Source organism: Henckelia pumila, unplaced genomic scaffold (assembly GCF_033568475.1).
Source record: "Henckelia pumila isolate YLH828 unplaced genomic scaffold, ASM3356847v2 CTG_254, whole genome shotgun sequence".
NCBI classification, from domain to species: domain Eukaryota; kingdom Viridiplantae; phylum Streptophyta; class Magnoliopsida; order Lamiales; family Gesneriaceae; genus Henckelia; species Henckelia pumila.
This window is the reverse complement of record NW_027331784.1, coordinates 402,181-427,969: the sequence shown is the minus strand read 5'-3', so window position 1 is coordinate 427,969 and position 25,789 is coordinate 402,181. Positions and strand designations below refer to the sequence as shown.

At 29.7% G+C, this 25,789-nt stretch overlaps 2 protein-coding genes and 2 pseudogenes across 2 annotated transcripts; 3 read left to right on the top strand and 1 right to left on the bottom strand.

Annotated features, from left to right (window-relative positions):
• Window positions 1–2,144: 2,144 nt before the first annotated feature.
• Window positions 2,145–3,109, bottom strand: LOC140870805 (uncharacterized). Its single transcript, XM_073273206.1, has 2 exons — window positions 2,456–3,109; window positions 2,145–2,345 (listed from the first exon to the last, which is right to left on the bottom strand). Exons 1-2 carry the CDS (start codon window positions 3,107–3,109, stop codon window positions 2,145–2,147), a joined length of 855 nt encoding a protein of 284 aa, XP_073129307.1.
• A 2,405-nt stretch (window positions 3,110–5,514) lies between these two features.
• Window positions 5,515–7,073, top strand: LOC140870804 (tetrahydroberberine oxidase-like; annotated as a pseudogene).
• Window positions 7,074–20,948: 13,875 nt separating this feature from the next.
• Window positions 20,949–22,658, top strand: LOC140870808 (tetrahydroberberine oxidase-like). The gene has a single exon (XM_073273209.1). The coding sequence runs from the start codon at window positions 20,949–20,951 to the stop codon at window positions 22,656–22,658; it is 1,710 nt and encodes a 569-aa protein (XP_073129310.1).
• Window positions 22,659–23,439: 781 nt separating this feature from the next.
• On the top strand, window positions 23,440–24,815 carry LOC140870803 (tetrahydroberberine oxidase-like; annotated as a pseudogene).
• The last annotated feature ends 974 nt before the right edge of the window (window positions 24,816–25,789 follow it).

Below are 25,789 nucleotides of genomic sequence, written 5' to 3'. Positions count from 1 at the left end.
GCATGTTGAAACTCTTGTAAAGATCTTATTTGTATCTCTATTGCTTCATGGATTTGATTTATCTTGTGTTAATGATTTGTACAGCAGCTAAGGAGTTTGACAGCAGCAATCCAGCCCTTTCTTCTTTTTTGGACTGTTGGCCTGCGCACGGGCGAGCAGCAGCTCGCCCACGCGCAGGTCATTTTATTAAAAAAAAAATAAAATTTCGGGCTTTGGATGCTTGATTGATTGTTTGGCTTTAATTCATGAACATTGGATTATTCTTATAATTTGAGAGATTAAGAACCGGATCGTCACAAAACCTATCTAAGAAATCTTCGCAATTAGTTCACTCACTCATCGACCTTAGTCTATCAACATTATATCATCACAAAACTCGAGAAAATAACTAAAATTACAAAGGAAAAAAAAAAGATAAGGGAGTATGACTAAAATCACACAAAAACAAATATCGTAGATCAAATTCAAGTGCAATTCCATCTAAAACTCAAAATCTCTTTTTTCTCAAGAAAAGATACAAGTTTATCATTTTTAAAATTTTATTCTTTTAAGACCAATATTTGATATATGGTTTTCCATTGCAAAATTTAACACAAACCAATTCCAAGATCCAGAGTAATTAATTATTAATTATTAGTTAGTTTCTGCATGTATCTCTACCATCTCTGCTATTTTATAATAATTGATACTCTTATAAAAAACTGTTTTTGGTATGATGTGAGCACACCAAAATTTTCTTTCAGTTTTGCCCCTTGATTGCAAACAATATTTTTTTTTACTGGATCGCAGCCAAATTTTAAGTCGTGGACAACACTTTTTTTTCAAAAATATTTTCACGTTGCAACAGTTTCTCCTCTCTAATCTCATTTTCTCTTCAATTTAAAATCCAACTACCCACCCACATGCATTTTCGGAGCAACTGCAATTTCTTCTTCGAAACTAAAAACACATTTATTCTCTATTACTTTCCTGAATTTTAATTCTTTTTATTTCCCCTTTCAATTGGTTTTATTTGCTTTATATTGACAAAAAAACTATTTTGTGTTAATAATATTAATTACATCCACAAAATTTTAATATCATATATTATATTACACACGCGTGTGTTCTGTAAAGAGGTGCGAGATAGTTAAAAAAAAATAACAAATAAAGATTTAATTCTGTACAAAACGAAGTTGAATATTAAAATGTGGTGACATCTGAAGCGGTCAAAATTTCCCTTTCGGTTTTTGGCTTGGACTAGGTCTCCCGATATCCCCGCAAAAATATGGATAGTTGGTGGAGGTGTTTTATATTTCCACAATTAAATTCAATTAAACAATATAAATCAATAAATTGATTAATGAAATTAAAGTTGGTTTTTTTCTCCTTTTTTTTTTTTCAAGGCAAATCATAGCTTGAGATTGGGTTGATTGAAAGGATGAATAAGATTATTTTATGCTATACCTGAAGTACTTTTCCCCCATGATGTGGTCAAATATTAACCATTGGATCATCAAGACATATGTCAATTTCCATAAAAATATATGGGTCACATATGCATCCAGCTGCGACAAATTAAGATGCATGATCCATATTCTTATATAATTATAAATTAAGTTCAAACTTATTATATGTATTCATAAATTGTTGTAAATATTTTCACCATTAAAAATCACATATTTTAATATATGGTCTATATATTATATTATGAGACGATTAAAATTTGAACTGACGGCAGCAATATTTATATAATTGATTGATCAAGGAATTAAATGACTCGAATTAATATATTTAATGGTCCATTTATTATTCTGTCGTTTCGGTTAAATTATAGGCAGTTATAAAAAAAAACAAAAAATAGTTAATTATCAATCAATCTAATTTAATCAAGATAATAAACCAAGAATTAATGCCGGGTATAAATGATACTGTTTAATTGGTAGCCCGAATGAAACCAATCAAATTAAGAAATCTATTCCAATTTGAAGATATGATTTTTGATTGATATAACATACATGCAGTTAACCTTAATTAACCCTTGCAAAGAAGGAACTTATAAAAGCTAAGAAAAAGTGTTAGATAAAATATTCGATCCTGAAAAAATATATATAATAATCTAAAGACTAGGGAAGCAAAATAAACAAATCAAAACCATAAATAATTTAGGCATTATCTAATCCAAATTCCAAACACTGTTTATTGATTGATTCCTGCTTTTTCTCATCAATGCTCAGTGATTGGACAAATTTCAGAGGAGCCAAGCATTTCTCTCTAGAATATAGCTTCTCCTGAATCAGTGGAGATTCCACAAGACCATGCAAATATTCTTCACTTTCAACTGATTCCTCCTCAATATCACTTTCCTGCATGCAGTTAAAATTAAAGTATAATAATATTGATGATCATCCATCATGTATATATATATAATTTAACTAAAGTAATCACACCACGTGCGGTAATTATATATGCGTACCTTGTGATAATATGATTCCATTGATTGAAGAATTCCGAGTTGCGCCTGCAAAAACTTGATGTATTTGTAAGCAGCATGAAACATTTCGGCAGTGTTCATCTTGTGGGCACCTGGAATAAGCTTCCCAAGCTCCTGAGTCTTATCAGTAATTTTCCTTCTTCTCTGCCTCGCCGCAATGCTCTGCGCCGACAAGCTTTTCTTCGTACTATAAACTGGTACTGGACCAGTTGGAAAATCCGGCATCACAAATTGTTGAACCCCGGCATAAATTGCGCTGCAGGGGTATATTTCTTCATAATCGATGTATGCCGCCTTCTTTTGGCGCTTGGGGTAATACAGGCCGGATGGATTATCAAATTCTTGAAAGGGTACTAGTGGTGCTTGAGTAGTACTGATGATGGGTGCAGGGCAGTTGCTGAGATTGAGATCATGGGATATTGGAGTTAGAAAGTTTGGGATCATGAGAGAATTAATGTAGTTTTGATCTGATGATGAATAAAAGAAGCCATTATTCGGGTCGACACCACCGTTGTCGTTTGCCAAAGCAGAGAAATCTTGGAGCTCCCAACACAGCTGCTGATCATTTGTGTCTGAACTCAAGTAGTCATGTTGATCAAATGAATCCCAATTAGAGTAGTAGCTCATCAAATCCATGTGCACGCGCGTATATATCAATCCTACAACAAATTAAATTCTTTCAAATGTTAATTAAGTTGAATGAAAAGAATGCTACTAGCTAGCTATATATATATATATATATTTTTTTTCTTGGGAAAGGACAGTAAGAGAAGATGCTAATTAATTTGAGACAGTATATAGTACCTCAGCCTTTACACGAAGTTTGTGCTCAAAGACTAGAATAACAGTAGACCTATGAAAACTAACTGGGAAAAGACAGAGAGAGAGAGAGAGAAAGAGAGATTAATGAAGTTAGGGACGTGGGAATGGAGGTTATTGGAGATTAATAGTGTAAAACGGATAACTAACCCCTGAATATTAGGATATAGCTTTAGGGTTTTTGCATGTGGCGGCTAATTACACTTGTCCTTTTGACTGTTTCTTTTTCTTTTGCCCAAACAAATTTTACCACAAAAATAAAAAAAAAACAAATCGGTTAACTCCAACTCGAATAAATCGAAATCCAACCATACATCGATCCTTGTAGGTTAAAAAGGAAAATTTTATAAACCCCAAAAAATAAAATAAAAATACTAAAAAAAAACCTACTGAAACTTTCCGGTTTATAATAATAATAATAATAATAATAATAATAATATTATTATTATTATTATTATTATTATTATTATTATTATTATTATTATTTCTTTTTCCAAGGAAAAATTGTCAAATGTTTATTTAAACCGAATCAGACGGGATGTTAATTAAATTTGCCTTTAGGTTGGTGATGATCCAATGAGTTTGTGTCAAATTCAGTAATTTTATGTTTAATGGAAATCTTTTGAAACCGAATTTGATTTTTTCGAAATCGAAACCGCTCACTTGTTCCAATGCAAGGTCCGAAACCTTCGTTTTTCAGGTGGAAGAAGTTAATAGTTATCTTTCTTGTCGTTGCAATTGAGATATTTTAGATAGCTAGCTAAATAAATACTAGTTTCATATATAATCAATTAGTTTTCCTGGGAAAAAATAACATTTTAATTTGGAGAAATCCAGCCTTTATATAATTAATAATTTAATACCAATGCATGCTCTTGTGCATTTGTTACCTTTTTTTTTTACTGAGGAAAAAAGTTTGTGTCTAACATAAAATATATAATCGAGTAAATTTATTTCTATTAAAAAAAATAAGATGGGTCGGAGAGGGGGAAAATTAAAGGAGGCTAGCTAGCTATTTTTGAAAGCGTTTAGACTTTAAGGGATCGGAGACTACTACTCTTAAAATTTCAAATTTAAGATGGGTTAGAAAAATTGAATCGAGTTTGAGATAGATAAAAGTTTAATCTACGTACACACATGCATCTTGTGCATATGATTATTAGTTTAAATTAAGTTTCCATTTAAAACAAGTTTGATTCCTCCTATATATAGCTACCAACTTTTTCGGAGTTTAATGCGGTTCACCTAGCTACCAATATATATATTGTGTTAACCCAATCATTTATCTAAGGGAAAATTGCAAATTTAGTCCTGTATGTTTGTCACTTTGCGATTTTGGTCCTTTATGTTTTCACATTTCAGTTTTAGTCCTGTATGTTTCAATTTTTGGCAATTTCGGTCCTTTTTCTTCGAAAATGCTGACGTGGCACTGTACACGTCAGCTCCACATCAGCATTGAATTTGTGCCACGTCAGCGCCACATCGGAAAAAGGACTAAAATTGCCAAAAAAATAAAGATAGCGGACTAAAACTGCAATCTGAAAATATAAAGGACTAAAATCGCAAAGTGACAAACATACAGGACCAAAAAAGCAATTTTTCCTTTATCTAATGTACACCCATGAATTGAGGCTGTCGGTTCTCACATCATAAAAAAAAATTCAAATAAAGCGGACACTTTGATCTATCATCAATTATAAATTCGTTATTAGAACTGCTAATTTAACAAGTATATATCTGAAGCAAATTGGATCCTAACCACTCAAGAAATCATTTAATTATTTTATATTCTGTTAAATAAAATCATAAAATATATAAATAATACAATTAAAAAAATTTATTACAACAATATGAATTAATGTTGTACAGAACTCTAATCCTCTTGGCCATATTTTGAACAGAATAGATAATGGGAAATGGACAAATTTGGTCAAAGATTTCTTCAAATTAAATTTCAAAACCACTTGTCTTGCTAGCACATCTCAAAATTTCCCACGTAAAATAATGTGGTTAATTCCATATCATAGGCAATTTTCAATTACATAGGATAATGGTCAAGAGAGTAAACGTGACGTAATAAAATATAACGCATGATCCACAGTTCATAATACGTAAAATAACAAAATCTATAAATAGAAACCCAATATTTCTCCATCAATATAATTATTGTAAACAAGAAATGGAGTACTTAACGCACAACATCACTTTCCTCTTTTTTTCTTTTAACAAGCCTTTTGATTAGCTGTGGAGCTAATTCTTCATATAACAAAAGCCAGTTTCTTGAATGTCTTGACATAAAATTTCAAACCCTCAACTTCACAATATTCAATGTCATTTACACTCCAAACAACTCATCATACTCTTCCCTTTTGCAATCACGAAATGAACGAGCAGCAAGCACCAGCAGGCTGAGACCTGTGGCCATTATCACCCCATGGGTCGAATCCGAAATCCAAGCGGCAATCCAATGCTCCAAGAAACATGGATTTCAGCTCAGGGTCCGAAGTGGTGGCCATGATTATGAAGGGCTATCGTATGTTTCCGAGATTCCCTTTTTTATTGTGGACATGAGAAACCTGCGATCAGTATCAATAGATCAAGAAGAAAAGACTGCTTGGATTCAAGTAGGCGCTACTCTTGGGGAATTATACTACACAATTGCTGCAAAAGATAGGACTCTATCTTTTACAGCAGGAGTTTGCCCCACTGTAGGAGTGGGAGGACATTTGAGTAGTGGGGGAAACGGCATGATGTCCCGTAGACATGGTATCGCTGTGGATCACATCATTGACGCCAAACTGATCAATGCTGATGGAGAAATTTTAGACCGTAAATCCATGGGAGAGGACCTATTTTGGGCCATCAGAGGAGGCGGCGGCACTAGTTTTGGGATTTTTGTCTCTTTCAAGGTTAATCTAATCGTTGTTCCTCAAACAGTGACTGCTTTCAACGTTTCCAGGACTTTGAAACAGAATGCCACACAATTGGTACTCAAATGGCAACAAATTGCTAATAAGATTGATGAAAATATTTTACTGAGACTCTTTTTAAGGAGCATCAGGTCCCCCGTCGATGGAGAAAGGACAATACAAGCCTCTTTCAGTCTCTATACCTCGGTGGAGTTGAAGATCTCCTGCCGATCATGCAAGAAAATTTTCCTGAGTTGGGTTTGGTGAAACAAGATTGCACTGAAATGAGCTGGATAGAATCCACGCTCTATTTCGCAGGTTTTCGAAATCAATCACTTGATGTTTTGCTCGACAGAAGCCAAGGAGGAGGAATATTATATTTCAAAGGAAAGTCGGACTATGTTCAATTGCCAATTCCAGAAAATGGGCTGACAGGGATATGGGAATTCCTCAACAAAGAAGACATAAACCAGGCAGAACTTCAGTTGAGCCCATACGGGGGTCGACTAAACGACGTATCTGAATCTGAAACCCCCTTCCCCCATCGATCAGGCATCATATTCATGATCCATTATTCAGTTGCTTGGGTTGAAAATGGAAATTCAGCGCTAGAGAAGCACGCAGGTTGGATACGAAGACTGTACCGCTACATGGCTCCTTACGTTTCAAAATACCCGAGACAGACATATTTCAATTACAGGGATCTTGATATAGGAAAGAACAATCAAGGGAACACAAGCTACATGCAGGCCAGCGTCTGGGGATCCAAATACTTCAAGAACAACTTTAAGAGACTGGTGCAAATGAAAACTCAGGTGGATCCATCTAATTTTTTCAGAAACGAGCAAAGCGTCCCTCCTCTCCCCATATGAGATTCAGAAAACTACATATATATTAATTTGGATCGAGTAAAAGATTGTGTTGTTGCTGAATAAGACTCCTATAATATGTGTGCCAAAAAAGAATAAGTGGGAGTTTATTTTCATCAAAACATTGTGTATAATGCATATAAATAAATAAATAAATAAATAAAAGAAACATATTTTTTAGGAAAAATTGTCTTTTTGATCATGTTATTATATTTCAGTTTTAATCTGCTACCTTTGTTTTTTTTTTTTGGCGATTTTAGTCTTTTTTCGATGTGACGCTGATGTGATACTTAATTTTGCAGCTGATGTAGAACTGACGCATATAGCGTCACATCTGCATTTTCGATGAAAAATAACTAACAATGCCAAAAATCGAAGTATGCAAAACTAAAACTGAAATATGAAAATATAGATGACCAAAATCACGACTTACAAAATTACCGGACCAAAATTGCATTTTTTTCGTTTATTTTACTTATTAAAAAAATTAAAGGAACGTATTTCAATTAATAAAATAAATAAATAAAATATACTTGCTTGTTTGATTTGTATATAATATGAGTATCAAACAGGATATATCCAAATAATTTGGTTTGTTGGGTGTGCCATTATATATATTATTTCTCATCGATATGTAACATTAGATTCTTTACCGTATTAATTGTTGTAAAAAAATTTCAAGATTTATTTGCTAGTTAGTGCTTACAAGTTTTTTATGTATTTTATTTTGGCGCCGAAAAATGCTGACGTGACATCGGAAAATATTGACGTGTCTAGCTGCCACGTTAACAATTGTATCAAAATCACTGAAAATTAAAAGTTAGTGTACCAAACCAAAAATTTGAAAAGTTAATATAGACAAAAACTAAAAAATGAACAACTTATTGGACACAAAAAAAAAAAACATTTCTCCTTTATTTTACAAGTTCATCTTCGCATGTTAATTACACTCCAAAGGTCTTTTAGTAAGTTTAATTTACTTTTGTTCCACCCTTTCAAAATGTTGAATTTTTCCTATGATCGAGCATAATGTTTAGGGAGATTTATAATTTTTTTCTAATACATTTATTTATTTATTTTTATTAAAAACTTTTATAAGAAGGTTTTACGGGTTAACTTTGTGAGACGGATCTCGCATGACCTGAGACTCATTGAAATGCATTATTTTTTACAGTAACACTCCTATGAGACGGTCTCATCCGTGAGACAGATCAACCTTACTCATATTTATAATAATAAATAATACTTTTGACATAAAAAATAATACTTTTTAATGGATAACCCATATAAGAGCCCCGTCTAAAAAAAATTATCCTTGAGACCGTTTTATAGGAGTTTTTGTCTATTTTTAATTGTAGAAATTAATAGGTCGGATCGATTCATCCAACGGATAAAAATTCGTCAAATCATCTCTAGACTTATTCTTTGGTCATTAGTTACATCATGTTGAAAAATTTCATTCTCAGTCATAAACATGTATAGATGCTAAAAAAATTAATTAAGTTGTGTTTAAAATGGGAAAATTACAATTTTAGTTCAATAAATTAACATATAATCTTGTAACTTATCAAAATTTGATTTTCATCAAATATCTTGGATTTATTTTTGGTTTTGATATTTTTTTTATTTGATAGCGATAAATCCATCGAATATTACTTATTTACAATTTTATTTTTTGGGTATGTGTTTTTGGATTTTTACAGGATGTTGATTAATTAATTTCCCTTATGACAACTACTCAAGTCTCACCGATGTTATTGGTGGGATAGCAACATATATATGCATCCGCTGTTTTCAGAACCGGACCGGACCGACCGGGAACCAGTTCGGAACTTTACCAAAAACCGGAAAATCGGTCCAACCGATCAAAACCGGTCAAGAACTTTCGAATATTTTTAATTTTTTAGAAAATTTAAATTTTTTTTTTAAAATTTAAATTTAATATTTTTTTTATATATATAGATGATTATTTGAAATTTGTATTTCATTAAAAAAATTATTTTAATAATTATTGGTTTTTTTAAAATTAAATAATTCTTTATTTAAATAATTTAGAACTATAATTGATATTTTGAATATATTTACATATTTATTTAACTTTCAAATTATGATAAATATATATATTATATATTTGTCTATTTATATATATATTTTAGTTTTTAAAATTCAAAATATATTATTTATTATATTATATTACATAAAAGGTTTTTCGATTTGACTGTCCGGTTAAAACGGTTCGACAAATTGGACCATTTTTTTAAATATATCGGTTCGATCATCGATTTAATTATAAAAACACTGTATGCATCTTCTAGTAGAGAGAAACAGGTCGAAGAAAAATTGCGAGAGTGCTGGTCAAAATTGGCGGGTGAACTCTAAGGTCAGTCGAATTAAAGGTGCCTGCTACAGTGCCCAGTGTGCGTCTAGTCAAGTAAAGACTGATAATAATAATAATAATAATAATAATAATAATAATAATAATAATAATAATAATAATAAAACTCAAATTGAAACCTAACACGAATATATATTATACTATGATCAGTCAACTTTGGTTGGATTCCCATCAGTTTAATAATGATCACATGATGCAACAATAATTATAATCTTTTGTATTAATTCTAGCAAGGTATATAAAAGTTTAGTATAAATAAACGAATGCATATATGCGTCTGATCATGATATTACACATTAATCAATAATATTATTCCATGAAGACAATATATTATCTCTTCTTCACTACTATTTGCTTTTACTCTTTTGGTCATCTTTACGTGCTGCTCATCATCATCGGCCATGGACATGAATATCATTTTATGGAATGTCTCCAAAATGAATTCAACAACTTTACCAGCTTATTCTCCAACAGTAACTCCTCCTACAAATCGGTCCTCGAATCCTCTATCCAGAACTTAAGATCGATTCAAGTCCCAGTACTCTAATTGCAGGGAAATTAATGAGTTGGATTAGCTAGATCCGTACTTCACTTTGCCATGTTTCCCACAGACCAACCTGCACTGGAAGTGTTTGTTGCTGAGCAGAATCCAGCCCAGCTTTGTGCCTCACTTCAAAGTAAAAACTACGTGCAAGAATCCATCTCGGAAGAATGGCTGAAATCTCAGAGTCGTCCATCCCATTTCCTCACAGAGCTGGAAATCTTTACCAGATGGAGTATATACATCGTGTTTTGGGTAGAAGAAGAATAGGCTAGGGAGACAAGTACGTGAATTGGGTGAGAAAGGTTCACAGCTACATGACACCATATATACGTTTCAAAGTCCCCCAGAGCAGCTAGCGTACATCAATTATAGCTAGCTAGGGATCTTGATCTCGGAGTTAATAGTTATACTACCACAAATATAATATATACGAAGAGCTAGGCTAGAATTTGGGGACGCAAGTATTTCAACAAAAATTTCGACAGGTAATTGGTTGGAGTGAAGTCGAGAGTGGATCCAAGGAATTTCTTCAGAGACGAGCAAAGCATCCCTCCCTTCACCAACATGTGTAATGATATATAATTATACGATGATTTTTGTATATACCATTTTTAATTTAATTTAATTTAAATAGTAGATATATAGCTAGTGTAGTAGGTGCATGTGCGGCACTCTCTCGCGCGCATATATTAACTTTAATTAATGGAATATCTACATGGTTCTCATCTATATTATTAAATTCTATTACAAGATAATTTTCAATAATAACTTATGAAAATATTAAATGTTGGAATTGTGATACAAAATTTTCAACAACTTATTAATTGTGTGAAATTGCATATGAGTGGAAAGAAGTTGATAATTGATTCTTTTTAATTTTAAATTGGAGATGATAATAGATTTTTTCAAATAATATATAGAGGGAGCTGTGTAATTTTGATATCCGTCATTCTGTCTTTTATCAATAGGAGTGCATGAATTTTTTTTAAGACCCGAAATATAATTTGACATTTGTGTCATATTGACGGATCAAGTCGGTTTGTATAGTTGGATGATATGATGCATTGATCATCTATCGCAATGTGGATGTTGGAGATTTCAAGCTACTTTTAGGTGAGAATTACATTTTTATATTATTATTTGAAATTTTTTTCATTTTTGATCACGTTAAATCTGAATTTTTATTTTCAATAATAAACTTGAATGTTTTTTCTTCGTGTTTAATTCTGTTATGGTGAATTTTCATTTTTGTTCATGCAACTTGTATATTGTTCTCGTTTTTTTTTATTATTTTTTAAATTGTATTTGCTTTCATTTTCGATCATTTTTATGACCGACGAACAAAATAGATTTATATTTTTTAAAAAAAGGTCGAAAATGAAAATAACATACAAATAAAAGGACCAAAAATGAAAAAAAAAATCAAGTTACGCGGTACTACAAATAAAAATTCACCGTAACAATACAAAAAATGAACAAAAAAACATGAAAGTTACAAAATTGGAAATATCAATGTTTTCATAACCGGACCGATGTCGAACAGTTCTATCTTAAAAAAATGGTCACACCAATCGAACCGTTTTAACTGGACGGTCGCACGAAAAACTATTTATATAATATAATATATTTAAAATTCTAAAACCGCAAAAGATGTATATAAATAGACAAAAAATATATTTACCATGGCTTTAAAACTAAATAAATATATAATTATATTAAAAATATCAATTATAGTTATAAATTTTTTAAAAAATAAAATAATTAATTTTTAAAAATCTAGTATTACTAAAATAATAATTTTAATAAATTACAAATCTCAAATAATCATGTATATATATACTACTTTACGATGCACGTGTCGCGTGCTTGTAAAGTTCGTTTTTTTCCACAAAAATAAAAAAAAATTTAAAATTTAAAAAATACGAAAAAAATATAGTTTTTTCTTAAACAAATAGTAAAAAAAACGCAAATAGATATATCAATTTTGCAAAATGAGCGACATTTTCGTAAATAAAAAATATCAAAAGACACAAATTGAGTGTCATTTTGGTAAAAAAAAAAAAAAAAAAAAAAAACTAAAACATCTAATGGCTACAAAAAAGAGGAAACTATACAAAATAACTAATTTGCCTAATAATTTTGATTTTATAGAAAATTAAGTTATGATATAATAGTAATTTCAAATCAAATTTAACCAATTAATTGGAAGTTAGTTGTTAATTGGCGAGCCTCTACAATATATAATAATTCCTCCGTCCCAATTATATAATCCACGTTTTTTTGTCCCAAATATATAACCATAAACCATATGTAATAATATTTTTTCACATTCTTTTACTAATATACACATATTAACTAAACCTTAAAAAATATGCAATCATTTTTTGAATATATTAAATAGGATAAAATAATAATTTTGTATAAAATTTGTTTTTTCAATGATTTTTTCTTGATTTGTGAGAAGAAAAATTAGGACTATATAACCGGAAGATGGAATAATATAGTAAGATATAAAAAAAGTATTCAATTTAAAGTTTTTTTTAAAAAAAATTCGAAAAAAATATTAAATATTCGACAAAATGGTGCAACTAGTGGAACCGGTTGTCCGATTTTTGACCGGTTTTGATCGGTTCTGGCAAATTTTACTGTTAAAAATGTTTTTTGGGGTGTTTCGGACCGGACCTATGGTCGGTTTGGTCCGATCCGATTTTGAAACATGGGGAAATATAAATTCACCTATAATAGGCCCAAAAATAGAAAATTACAAACGATTATCATATACATGAACTTTTTTTAACCAAGGAAATCTGCATCAGTATTTGCTTATTTTTAAAATAAATAAGCTTGGTTCTTTTGGAAATTAAAATTCCTTTGTTTATAATTAGCATTTGCCATAACAGGTTTAAAATATAAAAAACTATGATAGGAAATAAGATTTCGGCACTTCAAGGTCTGTACTTACTGTAATTAAATCAATTGGTGAAAACTTATCTCCAACCAAATGTACAAGGACAAATATCTTTTTAGAACCTTGTACGGATACATTCAATCGCTTTTTCAGGAAAAAAAAAAAAAAAAAAAAAAAACATTTGCACTTCCTCATAAACAAAAAACGTGTTTTCGCATTCCCTTTGTCCATATGTTTTCCTTTGATGAATGTCGGTAAAAAAAATTAAAAAAATGATACTGATAAATAATATTTGAGCACCTACTGTTTAAAATCTGATGCTAATATATGATTTTTGCATGCTCAAACATGTATGCAGATATTGACATTTTAATAACACATTTACTTTTTTGAATACATGCAAATCGATACAAACCATTAAAAATTTGGTATTAAAATCTTATATTTGAGAATATCAAATATTTTCAATCTGATACGTACTAATATATGATTTTTGAGTACTAAACATGTATTGCAAATATTGATATTAATAAATTCGTTCAAATTTATATTCAAAAACTTCTATTTTATGTCAGATCTCAACCCAATTAACTTTTTTAAAAAATTTAATAGGTTTTATTAAGAAAAAAATTTAAATATCGAAAACCAAACCACATAATATAGCTGATACTTTCGATTCAAAATTTTGAAATATGAATGCATATATATGATCGATACATATATACATTATCTTGACATTGAATATGTCACATGCATGCATGGTCTTTCCATCATGTGCATCTAAATAAATATACATCGGGCCAATTGACAGATAAAAATTAAGTAAGCAAAAAAAAAAAAAAACCTCCACTTGTAAATATTATGTCAATCAAATATTGAACTCAACGGTAACACCTACACTAAACAAGTATACAATATTCTATGTTTTCCACACCAAACAACATAAACAGTGTTCAAAACTAATTAAGAAGATATTTGGCAGCTTATAATTAAGCTATTTTGGAGTTTATAAAATGTTTCAATTTTTTTGGTAATAATTTGGTCAAACAGTTCATAAGCGGTCAAAATATGATATTTGATAGCTTATGATCTGTTTTATAAGAAGTTGGGGCGATCTTAATTTTTTTAAATAAATTTTATTTTAAAATTTTACTTCTTCAAAATAGTCTTGTATATTTTCATATATTTCCACCATGTCCTCCACCCATTAAATATTAAATATATATATTTTTTAAATAAATTTCCAAAGAATGTCAATTTTTCTAAATTAAAATATGAAATATTTTTATTTTTTTTAATATAGGTTTAATATTTATGATAAAATTTTAATAGTATTTTTAAATAACATTCATAGTATTATACATTTTTTGGTTATAATTTTGACAGTAAAAAGAATTTCTTATAATGTCGAACATATAAACATTTTTAATTTGTTTAAAATAAGTTCATCTAAACAGTTTAACAACTTATTTTTATATATTTTAAATTCATTTGTTTACCTCCTTTACCTTTTGTTTTTTTTACCCTTTTTTTTATACACTCTAAATTTTTTTTATATTGTCAATTTTTTTTATATCAATTTTTTTTGGTTATAATTTGTCCTTCTATAATATATAACTAGTAATCGAAGCACACGCTTTGCGTGCGTACTGAAAAATTAATTATTTGAAATATAAATGATCAAAAAAATCACATTTTTTAAATACAAATCTTATAATCTCATGTTATAATTTTTTTTAAATGAATAGAAGACAAAAATGAAAAATAAAATAATCAAACATATGAAAAATGAGTAAAAATAAAAATGAAATTTTGAAAGGAAAAAGATAGATGGAAACTAAAGCCCAAAAAACTGAACAAAATTAAAATAAAATAAAATATCTATAAAAAAAATACCAAAAAAAAAATTTTACAAAAAAATTGTGCAATTATGCTAAAATTTTTCATTATAAATTATACAATAAATTACACAAGAAAATTTGAAAATATAAAAAAAAAAACTAATATATATTTTTAAAAAAATAAAAAATTATGATATAGAAAAAAGGTAAAACAAAAAAGAAAACAAAAGGTTACAAAAAATGAATTTAAAATATATAAAAACTAAAAAGAAAAAAGAAAATTGTGTTGTGGTGTGAAACGAAGCAGCAGGCCACAGTAGAGGATCGGGGTCCTAAAATTTTGATATCAACGTATTAAAATAAACAGTCAATTATTGTCACAAATAAGGTTAATAATATCTAAATTATCTGGAACAAACATTGAATAGGACGAAAGTTAATCAACAAAAATTCTCAACCTTAAATCTCGAGAAATGTACTTTACATTTTATATGGCATCAAATCACAAAAATAAAAAATCGCATAAATCCAAAGACTAAGAAAATGATAGATCGATTCTATATACTCCATCAAATTGGTGAAATAAATCGATAAATGAAATATCAATATATTAATTTCAATAACTGTATAATACAGTTGGAATTATTTCAAGTCACTTCAATATTTCAAACTTTTTATTTGAGCAAAAATCTTATTTGACTCTCGTGTTTGCATATGTACTTTGGCAAACAGAAAAAGGACAAAGACATGTAGAATCAAAACACACTTAAACATAACTAGATTAGTTCAAAAGGAAAACAACAAAAAACTTATAAAACTAACGTAGATCCATTATCACTTTAATTTATGTCTTAATCTCATGTTAATAGGAGGCAGCGGTGCTACTTTCGTTTCACTCTTTCTCGTAAAGCCATGAACCAAGAACTTATATATAACGTAGGTCCATTATATTCACACTTTGATTGGAATTAATTAAATAATTTTTTATGTACGGATGCAGGTTCTAAAAAAATTGTAAACAAATTTAATTTATTTAAAAATATAATTTCTTAATAAAATATTGAAGATGACTTTTACCTCTAATCTATGGGTACTAACCACGAGTAGAATGAAAAATGCCATATCTTTAATCGAATTAAAAATAAATAGAAAAATAATGAAATAATATTATAATAAATACATGTCTTTTTTTTTTTCATTTTTTTAGGTATTAATGAATTCTAAAATAAATTGAAGAAAAAAACATTTAACCTCCATTTCTTAAAATAAAATTTACTCTCCATTTTTTTTAAAAAAACACTAATTATATATTTAATGGAATTTAAAATAAATAGACGAATAATAGAATTTACATCCCATTTTTTGAAAAATGGACTATATATCCTTATTTGTAAAAAAAATTCTTTTGTTTGATTTCTCTTTTTTAATTTTTCCTTTTTTTGTTTATGAATTCTATCTTTATTTTTTTTAAGATGTGTTTTTATTTGATTTCTCTTTTTTTTATGGATTTTAAAATAAATCTAAGGAAAAATAAGTTTACACTCTTGCTCAAAATTTTATAGTTCTCCAATTTTTTTATAGGTCTTATGTGAAACGGTCTTATTGATTTAAATTCCTGAAATGGGTTGACCAAGTCCATTTTCGTAGTGAAAAACAATATTTTTTCATTGCTCGAGTTGAATAAGGTATCTGTTTAACAAAAATGACCCGTAAAACAACGCATAGAATTTTTGTCAAGTTAATAATATCTAAATTATCTGGAACAAACATTGAACATGACATGTTAATCAACAACAAATTCTCATCTTAAAATCTCGAGCATTGCACTTAACCTTTTATATAGCATCAAATCACAAAAAAAAAACAAAAAAAAAAAAAACTACCACATTTATAACCCCCCCCCCCCCCCCCACCCCCAAAAAAAAAAAAAATTGAGAAAATGTCTATATAGTTCATCAAATTGATCAAATAAATCAATAAATAGAATATAAATATATTAATTTGAATAACTGTATAATATAGTAGGATTTTTAATTAAGTCACTTCAACATTTCTAACTTTTTATTTAAACGAAAATCTTAATTATAACTCTCTTGTTTGCAGATTTAGACTAAAAAAACAGAGACATATAGAATCAAAATCCACTTATAGACAACAAGATTAATTCAAAAGGAAACCGAGAAAAAACTTAAACATATATGTTGAGATAATTACAATTTTGGTCTTATAATTTGCACATTTTTCATTTTTGGTCCTGTTAAAAATACTTTTGTAATTTTAGTCATGTAACTTGCATTCTTTTTTCATTTTTGGTCCTATTAACATTAATTCGCATTTTTAGTCTTGCAACTTTCATGAATTTTTCATTTTAAGTCCTGTTAACATTGAATTTAAATTTTAGTCCTGTAACTTGCATTTTTTTTCATTTTTAGTCCTGTTTGCATTGAATTTTTATTTTTTTCTTGTAACTTCTATATATTTTTTCTTAGTTATATTAACGATAAATTTATATTTAATTCCATAAATTTCATAATTTTTTATATTTTTATTTATAATATATTATGATTTAAATATTTTATTTCTTTTAAAATTTAAATGAATTAAATAACAAGAATTCAACTAAAATTATTCAAAACAATTTTACACTAAATATCATCTTATAAAATACATAATATAAATAAAACTATCAATCTAATGTGAATCATGTTTTTTGGGTTTAGTTTTGATATATAATATGACTAAAAATAAAAATATATGGAGGTTACAATATATGTTTTGTTGATTCATTTAAATAAAAATCATGTTTTGTTGATTCACTTAAATTTTAAAAGTTTTAAAATATGTAAATTATAATATATTATGAATAAAAATATAAAAAAATATAAATTCATCAATAATATGACTACAAATTAAAATATATGGAACTTACAAGATAAAAAATGAAAATTATATGTAAATTGGATTAAAAATGAAAAAAATGCAAGTTAAAGGACTAAAATTATAAATTCAATGTTAACAAGACTTAAAATGAAAATTCATGAAAGTTACAGGACTAAAAATGCGAATTCAATGTTAATAGGACCAAAAATGAAAAAAAAAAATGCAAGTTACAGAACTAAAATTACAAATTTACTTTTAACAGGACCAAAAATAAAAAAATGTGCAAATTACAATATCAAAAGTGTACTTTTCTCATCCATTGTTACTTTATGACTGAACTTCACGTCAATAGGAAGCAACGGTGCTATTCTCATATTTTTCACTATTTCCCATAAAAACCATGAACCAACCATAGATCCATTATATTCGCCCTTTGATTAGGATTAATTAAATAATTTTTTATGTACAGATGCACATATATAGGTCTAATTTCTTAATAAAAGATTGAAGAAAACGTTTGCATATAGTTTTTGGGTAATGACCACAACTAGAGTAAAGAATACTATATCTTTAATGGCAGGGGCGGAGCTTGTTTAGGCCAGCTGCCCACACTGAACCCAGGAAAAAAATGTTATATACATATATAGGTCCACAATTATTAGAGGAGTGGAGCCATTTGTTTTTTTGAAGCCCAGCCCACATGATAAGACCATATTTACCCAGGTCCAATCAATTTAATTTTAACTGGGTCTTCTATTGCAGGCTGCAACATGTTGGAATTGAGTTTTTTAATTGAAACATTCTATCTTCTTACAACGAGAACGGGAAATTGGGAATCGGATGAAAACTTCGTCGCACGACACAGGCGCACAACTGCTCTAAATTCTCATATTTCTTTGAAGATCGAAATCGACAATCTGGCCAGTTCTACGCCTATCACTTTTCTGCTTCTATTTTAGATCTTGCTTTTTTATTTAGGTGTGTAAAAATATATGTAGCCAATTTATTTTGTTTGCGATGATTCATGAGATATTAGCTTTCAAATTGAAACTCTGGTTTGGAGTTCAATCAATCAATGATTTCTTTGAGTTCCTGAACTGATTAAATGAATTTTTTTCCCCAAAAATAATAATAATCGAACACGAATTTGGTAATATTTAGTGTGTTACTAAAACAATTTGGTAATTATTAGGAATGGAATTATCAGAGTTAATGTGTTCCAGAATTTATTTGAGTTCCTGAATTTGGTAATGATTAATTGATTAGGGACTTAGTGTGTTCCTAATAATCGAACATTGGATTAATAATGGAAATATGGAATTATTAGAGTTTGATAATCTTTGGGATTTCGGCAGTAGTGTTATAATTAATCTATAATTATTTTTTTGAAGTCTAGAATTATAAATTTGTGTTGGTTTATTCTTGATATTTTATTGCACAAGCATATATATTTTTTTAAAAAAATCATTTTATTAATTGAATGTAAACATATTATATTTTTTTATTAGGAAATTAATAAATGCATATATTTTTTAAAAGAAAAGATCCAGAACCAGAAGAACAAAACATTGAAGATGTTAGAGTTGAATAATTTGATTTCTCACAACTACCGACAAATCCTGCATATTTTCATCTACACTGACATAATATTCTAGCTCCTCCCCTGTTTAATGGAATGTAAAATAAATAGATGAATAATAAATTGTTTTTACCTTCACATCTTCACGCATAAGTTATATTGAATTTAATTACATTTTAGTGGTTTTATTTTAACATTCTTCTGAACATTTTCAGTAATTAAGAGAATTTTATTTGATAAACGTGTTATCTTTTATAAATATAGAATTTATTGCACATATTTATTTGATTCATATTTGATGCGAGCGAAATAATTATCTTCCTAATCAACAAGTTATAAATTGGGAAGTCGTATGTTCTTCTGATTTCCTGTTTTCTCGGTCACTTGTAAAAGGGGAATGATATTCTAATATCCTACTCCTTTGGTCACCTGAAAAAGTCGTACGGTCTCCTTTTGGGCTGTCATCTGATTCACGAACACACGTTAGAAGCGCCGGGTGGTCACCCGGCGAAAACCCTCCGACGCTCAAGTTAGCGATCATCTCCACACAAAACAGGAGAGCAGAGAGCTTTTGTAAACTAAAGAGTCAATTACCTCAAATGGAGAGCTTTACGTGGTATTTATAGACAAAAACTGAGTTAATTTACACATTAACCCTTCTAGGCCCCAAAAATTGGTATTTAACCCTATTAATGTCTAAAAATGCAATTTAGCCCTTCAGGACTCCAAAATTAAGAAATGATCATTTAAAAATGCGACTCTTGCAAATTGACCTACGTAATTTATTTATATATTTTAAATATAATAAAAATATGCTTATACCCATCAATATTATATTATTTGAACATTTTTTATATGGTCATCGGAATTAATTTACAAAAAAATCATTTTGATATAAATAACTATCTATAATATGTGATTCTGACAAAATAGAGAAAAGTAAAAAAATTGATAAGAGGTTTAAAATTTAGTAATGAAAACATGATTGATATTGAATTTATTATACAAAAATTTTAATGGTTTTATTTTTAAATTTGTATGATAATTTTTTTTAATTAAGATAATTTTATTTGATAAATGTTTGTCATTACATGCGCTCCATTTAAGTAAATAGTGAAATAGTGATGTGAACTTTACTAAAATCTATTATTATTCTATTAATTTATTTTTATTTTTTCCCTTATGATTAGTATTTGAATAAAAAGATATATTTTCTTATACTTGAGATGATTGTTATTATGTCAAAATAACGCAACAAGCTAATTAAAAAGTGTCACATATGGATAAATGAATACATATGACTCATGGTTATGTACTTATGTTGCTTTCTATCTATTATGTTTTGCTCTGTTTAAATTAATAAATATTCCTAAATATAATGTTAATCAGACGAATTTAAATATTATTTAAATTCCGTAATAATATATTCACCCGTTTGTCACCCATGCACTTTTCTAATTTATTTAAATAACCCAACGGCCACCAACTCTAAAAAAAAAAAAACCAACCACCATGTCCCAAATTTTGTTTTGTTTTTTTTAATAATTGACAAAGGTTCGCCACCTAACTAATTATTAAATTTTGCCGACAAGGATAATAGTCGAGAGAAAACGTGACAAAATAAAATATAATTCATGATCCACATGCAGTACACAATACGTAAAATAACAAAATCTATAAATAGAAACCCAATATTGCTCCATCAATATAATTATTGCAAACAATTAAGAAATGGAGTACTTAACGCACAGCATCAATTTCCTCTTTTTTCTTTTAACAAGCCTTTTGATTAGCTCTGGGGCTAATTCTTCATCTAACAACAGCCAGTTTTTTGAATGTCTTGCCATAAAATTTCAAACCCTCAATTCCACAATATCCGATGTCATTTACACTCCAAACAACTCATCATACTCTTCCCTTTTGCAATCACTAAATGAACGAGCAGCAAGTATCAGCAAGCTGAGACCTGTGGCCATTATCACCCCATGGGTCGAATCCGAAATCCAAGCGGCAGTCCAATGCTCCAAAAAATATGGATTTCAGCTTAGGGTCCGAAGTGGTGGCCATGATTTTGAAGGGCTATCGTATATTTCCGAGATTCCCTTTTTCATTGTGGACATGAGAAACATGCGATCAATATCAATAGATGATGAAGAAAAAACTGCCTTGATTCAAGTAGGCGCTACTCTTGGGGAATTATACTACACAATTGCTGCAAAAGATAGGACTCTAGCTTTTACAATAGGAGTTTGCCCCACTGTAGGAGTGGGAGGACACTTGAGTGGCGGGGGATACGACATGATGTCCCGTAGACATGGTATCGTCGTGGATCACATCATTGACGCCAAACTGATCAATGCTGATGGAGAAATTTTAGACCGTAAATCCATGGGAGAGGACCTATTTTGGGCCATCAGAGGCGGCGGCGGCACTAGTTTTGGGATTGTTGTCTCTTTCAAGGTTAATCTAATCGTTGTTCCTCAAACAGTGACTGTTTTCAATGTTTCCAGGACCCTGGAACAAAATGCCACACAACTGGTACTCAAATGGAAACAAATTGCTGAAAATATTGATGAAAATATTTTACTGAGACTCTTTTTAAGGAGCATCAGGTCCCCTGTCGATGGAGAAAGGACAATACAAGCCTCTTTCACGTCCCTATACCTCGGTGGAGTTGAAGATCTCCTGCCAATCATGCAAGAGAATTTTTCCGAGTTGGGTTTGGTGAAACAAGATTGCACTGAAATGAGCTGGATAGAATCCACGCTCTATTTCGCAGGTTTTCAAAATCAGTCACTTTATGTTTTGCTCGACAGAAGCCAATTAGGGGGAGGAGAAATATATTTCAAAGGAAAATCGGACTTCGTTCAACTGTCAATTCCTGAAAATGGGCTGAATGGGATATGGGAATTCCTCAACAAAGAAGACATAAAACAGACAGAACTTCAGTTGAGCCCATACGGGGGTCGACTAAACGACGTCTCTGAATCTGAAACCCCCTTCCCCCATCGATCAGGCATCATATTCATGATCCATTATTTAGTAATTTGTTTCGAAGATGGAAATTCAGCGCTAGACAAGCACGTGGGTTGGATCCAAAGACTTTACCGCTACATGGCTCCTTACGTTTCAAAACACCCGAGACATGCATATTTCAATTATAGGGATCTTGATATAGGAAAGAACAATATTCAAGGGAACACAAGCTATGCGCAGGCCAGCGCCTGGGGATCCAAATACTTCAAAAACAACTTTAAGAGACTAGTGCAAGTGAAAACTCAGGTGGATCCATCTAATTTTTTTAGAAACGAGCAAAGCGTTCCTCCTCTCCCCACATTAGATTCAGAAAATATCTATCTATCACTACAAGAAAAAATGTTTATAGTGACAATCATAATTGTCATTATATTCAATATTAATTTAGTGACATTAAAGCTTTAGTAAAACCTCCAACAAATGTCCTCTAATGTCGTCTTAAGTTTGCTGACATTATGTAATGTCATTATATATATGATATTAATGTCAACTTCATAGATATCACAAAATAGTAATATGATGACAATATGAAATGTCAGGATAACTCATGCTTATATATGCCTTGTTATTATGGCAATAATTAATGACAAATTTATGTGTCTTTTAAAATCATTTGTAAGGACAACTAAAAGTGCCATGTATTTTATTTATAGTGACAATAAAAAATGTCACTAATAATAGCTTATAAAGTCAATTTAAAATGTATTGTTATGTAATTTGTGGTGACACTTATAAATGTCTTTTATACATGGACATTAAAAGTTGTCATTAATAGTTATTTATAATGACTTTTTGAAATGTCTTCATATGAGTTTTACTATGATATTTTTATGTTCATGATTTTATGTTCTATTATGACATAAAGAATTTTCATATACTATAATATCATCAGATTTAATTTCAAGATTTTCGTTCTATAATATTCACACATATAACAAATTAACATAAATACAAATAAAAAATTTTAAAATAAAAATCAAATGGCTAATCAGTCATTGACATTCATCTTGCAATCAATAATAAGCAATACTAATAAAAAATTTGCTACCTCAAAAAATATCTATACACCATCAAATATATCCAAAGTATTTAGTTTAAGAACAAATAAAAAACTAAATCCCATAAAGAAAAATATCTGCAAACTTGTAGTGTATCTTCAACCATCGCATCTTAAACAAAATCCAATATTCTTCAACCATCGTATGTTTTCGAGATTCCCTTTTTCATTGTGGACATGAGAAACCTGCGATCAATATCAATATATGATGAAGAAAAGACTGCCTGGATTCAAGTAGGCGCTACTCTTGGGGAATTATACTACACAATTGCTACAAAAGATAGGACTCTAGCTTTTACAGCAGGAGTTTGCCCCACTGTAGGAGTGGGAGGACACTCGAGTGGCGGGGGATACAACATGATGTCACGTAGACAAGGTATCGCTGTGGATCACATCATTGACGCCAAACTGATCAATGCTGATGGAGAAATTTTAGACCGTAAATCCATGGGAGAGGACCTATTTTGGGCCATCAGTGGAGGCGACGGCACTAGTTTTGGGATTGTTGTCTCTTTCAAGGTTAATCTAATCGTTGTTCCTCAAACATTGACTGTTTTCAACGTTTCCAGTACCATGGAACAGAATGCGACACAACTGGTACTCAAATGGCAACAAATTGCTGAAAATATTGATAAAAATCTTTTACTGAGACTCTTTTTAAGTAGCATCAGGTCTCCCGTCGATGGAGAAAGGACAATACAAGACTCTTTCACGTCTCTATACCTCGGTAGAGTTGAATATCTCCTGCCAATCTTGCAAGATAATTTTCCCGAGTTGGGTTTGGTGAAACAATAGATTGCACTGAAATGAGCTGGATAGAATCCATGCTCTATTTCGCAGGTTTTCGAAATTAATCACTTGATGTTTTGCTCGACAGAAGCCAATTAGGGGGATGAGGAATATATTTCAAAGGAAAGTCGGACTTCGTTCAACTGCCAATCCCAAAAAATGGGCTGAATGGGATATGAAAATTTCTCAACAAAGAAGACATAAACCAGGAAGAACTTCAGTTGAGACCATACGGGGGTCGACTAAACGACGTCTCTGAATCTGAAACCCCCTTCCCCCATCGATCAGGCATCATATTTCATGATCCATTATTTAGTAATTTGGTTCGAAGATGGAAATTCAGCGCTAGACAAGCACGTGGGTTGGATACGAAGACTCTATCGCTACATGGCTCCTTACGTTTCAAAACACTCGAGACAGACATATTTCAAATTACAGGGATCTTGATATAGGAAAGAACAAATATTCAAGGGAACACAAGCTACACGCAGGCCAACGCCTGGGGATCCAAATACTTCAAAAACGACTTTAAGAGACTGGTGCAAGTGAAAACTCAGTTGGATCCATCTAAATTTTTCAGAAACGAGCAAAGCGTTCCTCCTCTCCCCACATTAGATTCAGAAAATATCTATCTATCACTACAAAAAAAAATGCTTATAGTGACATTCATAATTGTCATTATATTCAACATTAATTTAGTGACATTAAAGCTTTAGTGACACCTCCAACAAATGTCCTCTATTCTAATGTGGTCTTATGTTTGCTAACATTATGTACGTAATGTCATTATATATATGATATTAATGTCAACTCCATAGATGTCACAAAATAATAATATGATGACAATATGAAATGTCAGAAAAACGCATGTTTTAAGGATACTTATATATGCCTTGTTATTATGGCAATAATGACAAATTTATGTGTTTTTTAAAATTATTTGTAAGGACAACTACAAGTGCCATGTATTTTATTTATAGTGACAATAAAAAATGTCACTAATAATAGCTTATAAAGTCAATTTAAAATGTCTCGTTATGTAATTTGTGGTGACACTTATAAATGTCTTTTATACTTACCTATATGGACATTAAAAGTTGTCATTAATAGTTATTTATAATGACTTTTTTAAATGTCTTCATATGAGTTTTACTATGAAATTTTTATGTGCATGGTTTTATGTTCGATTATGACATAAAAAATTTTCATATATTATAATATCATCCGATTTAATTTCAAGATTTTCATTCTATAATATTCACACATATAACAAATTAACATAAATACAAATAAAAATTTTTAAAATAAAAATCAAAGGACTAATCAATCATTGACATTCATCTTGCAATCAATAATATGCAATACTAATGAAAAATTTGCGACCTCAAAAAATATCTATACACAATCAAATATATCCAAAGTATTTAGTTTAAGAACAAATAAAAAACTAAGTCTCATAAAGAAAACATCTGCAAACTTGTAGTGTATCTTCAACCATCGCATCTTAAACAAAATCCAATATTCTTGTCGCCTACAATAAAAGATCATATATTTGTTTAAATATAATAAATAAAATATTCACAAAAATAATTAAAGAGATTAAACTTTAATTCAAACTAATGAATATCATAGCAAATGAGAAATTGACAAACTCTCGTTTATCCAAATGCAATTAATAGAAGTCTTCTTC

Bases quoted from the DNA above. Each gene is read 5' to 3' on its own strand.
- LOC140870808 (XM_073273209.1), top strand. From the start codon at position 20,949: ATGGAGTACTTAACGCACAGCATCAATTTCCTCTTTTTTCTTTTAACA.
- LOC140870805 (XM_073273206.1), bottom strand. From the start codon at position 3,109: ATGGATTTGATGAGCTACTACTCTAATTGGGATTCATTTGATCAACAT. The intron at 2,346-2,455 runs GTACGCATATAT...AACTGCATGCAG, and splicing joins TGGAATCATATTATCACAAG to GAAAGTGATATTGAGGAGGA.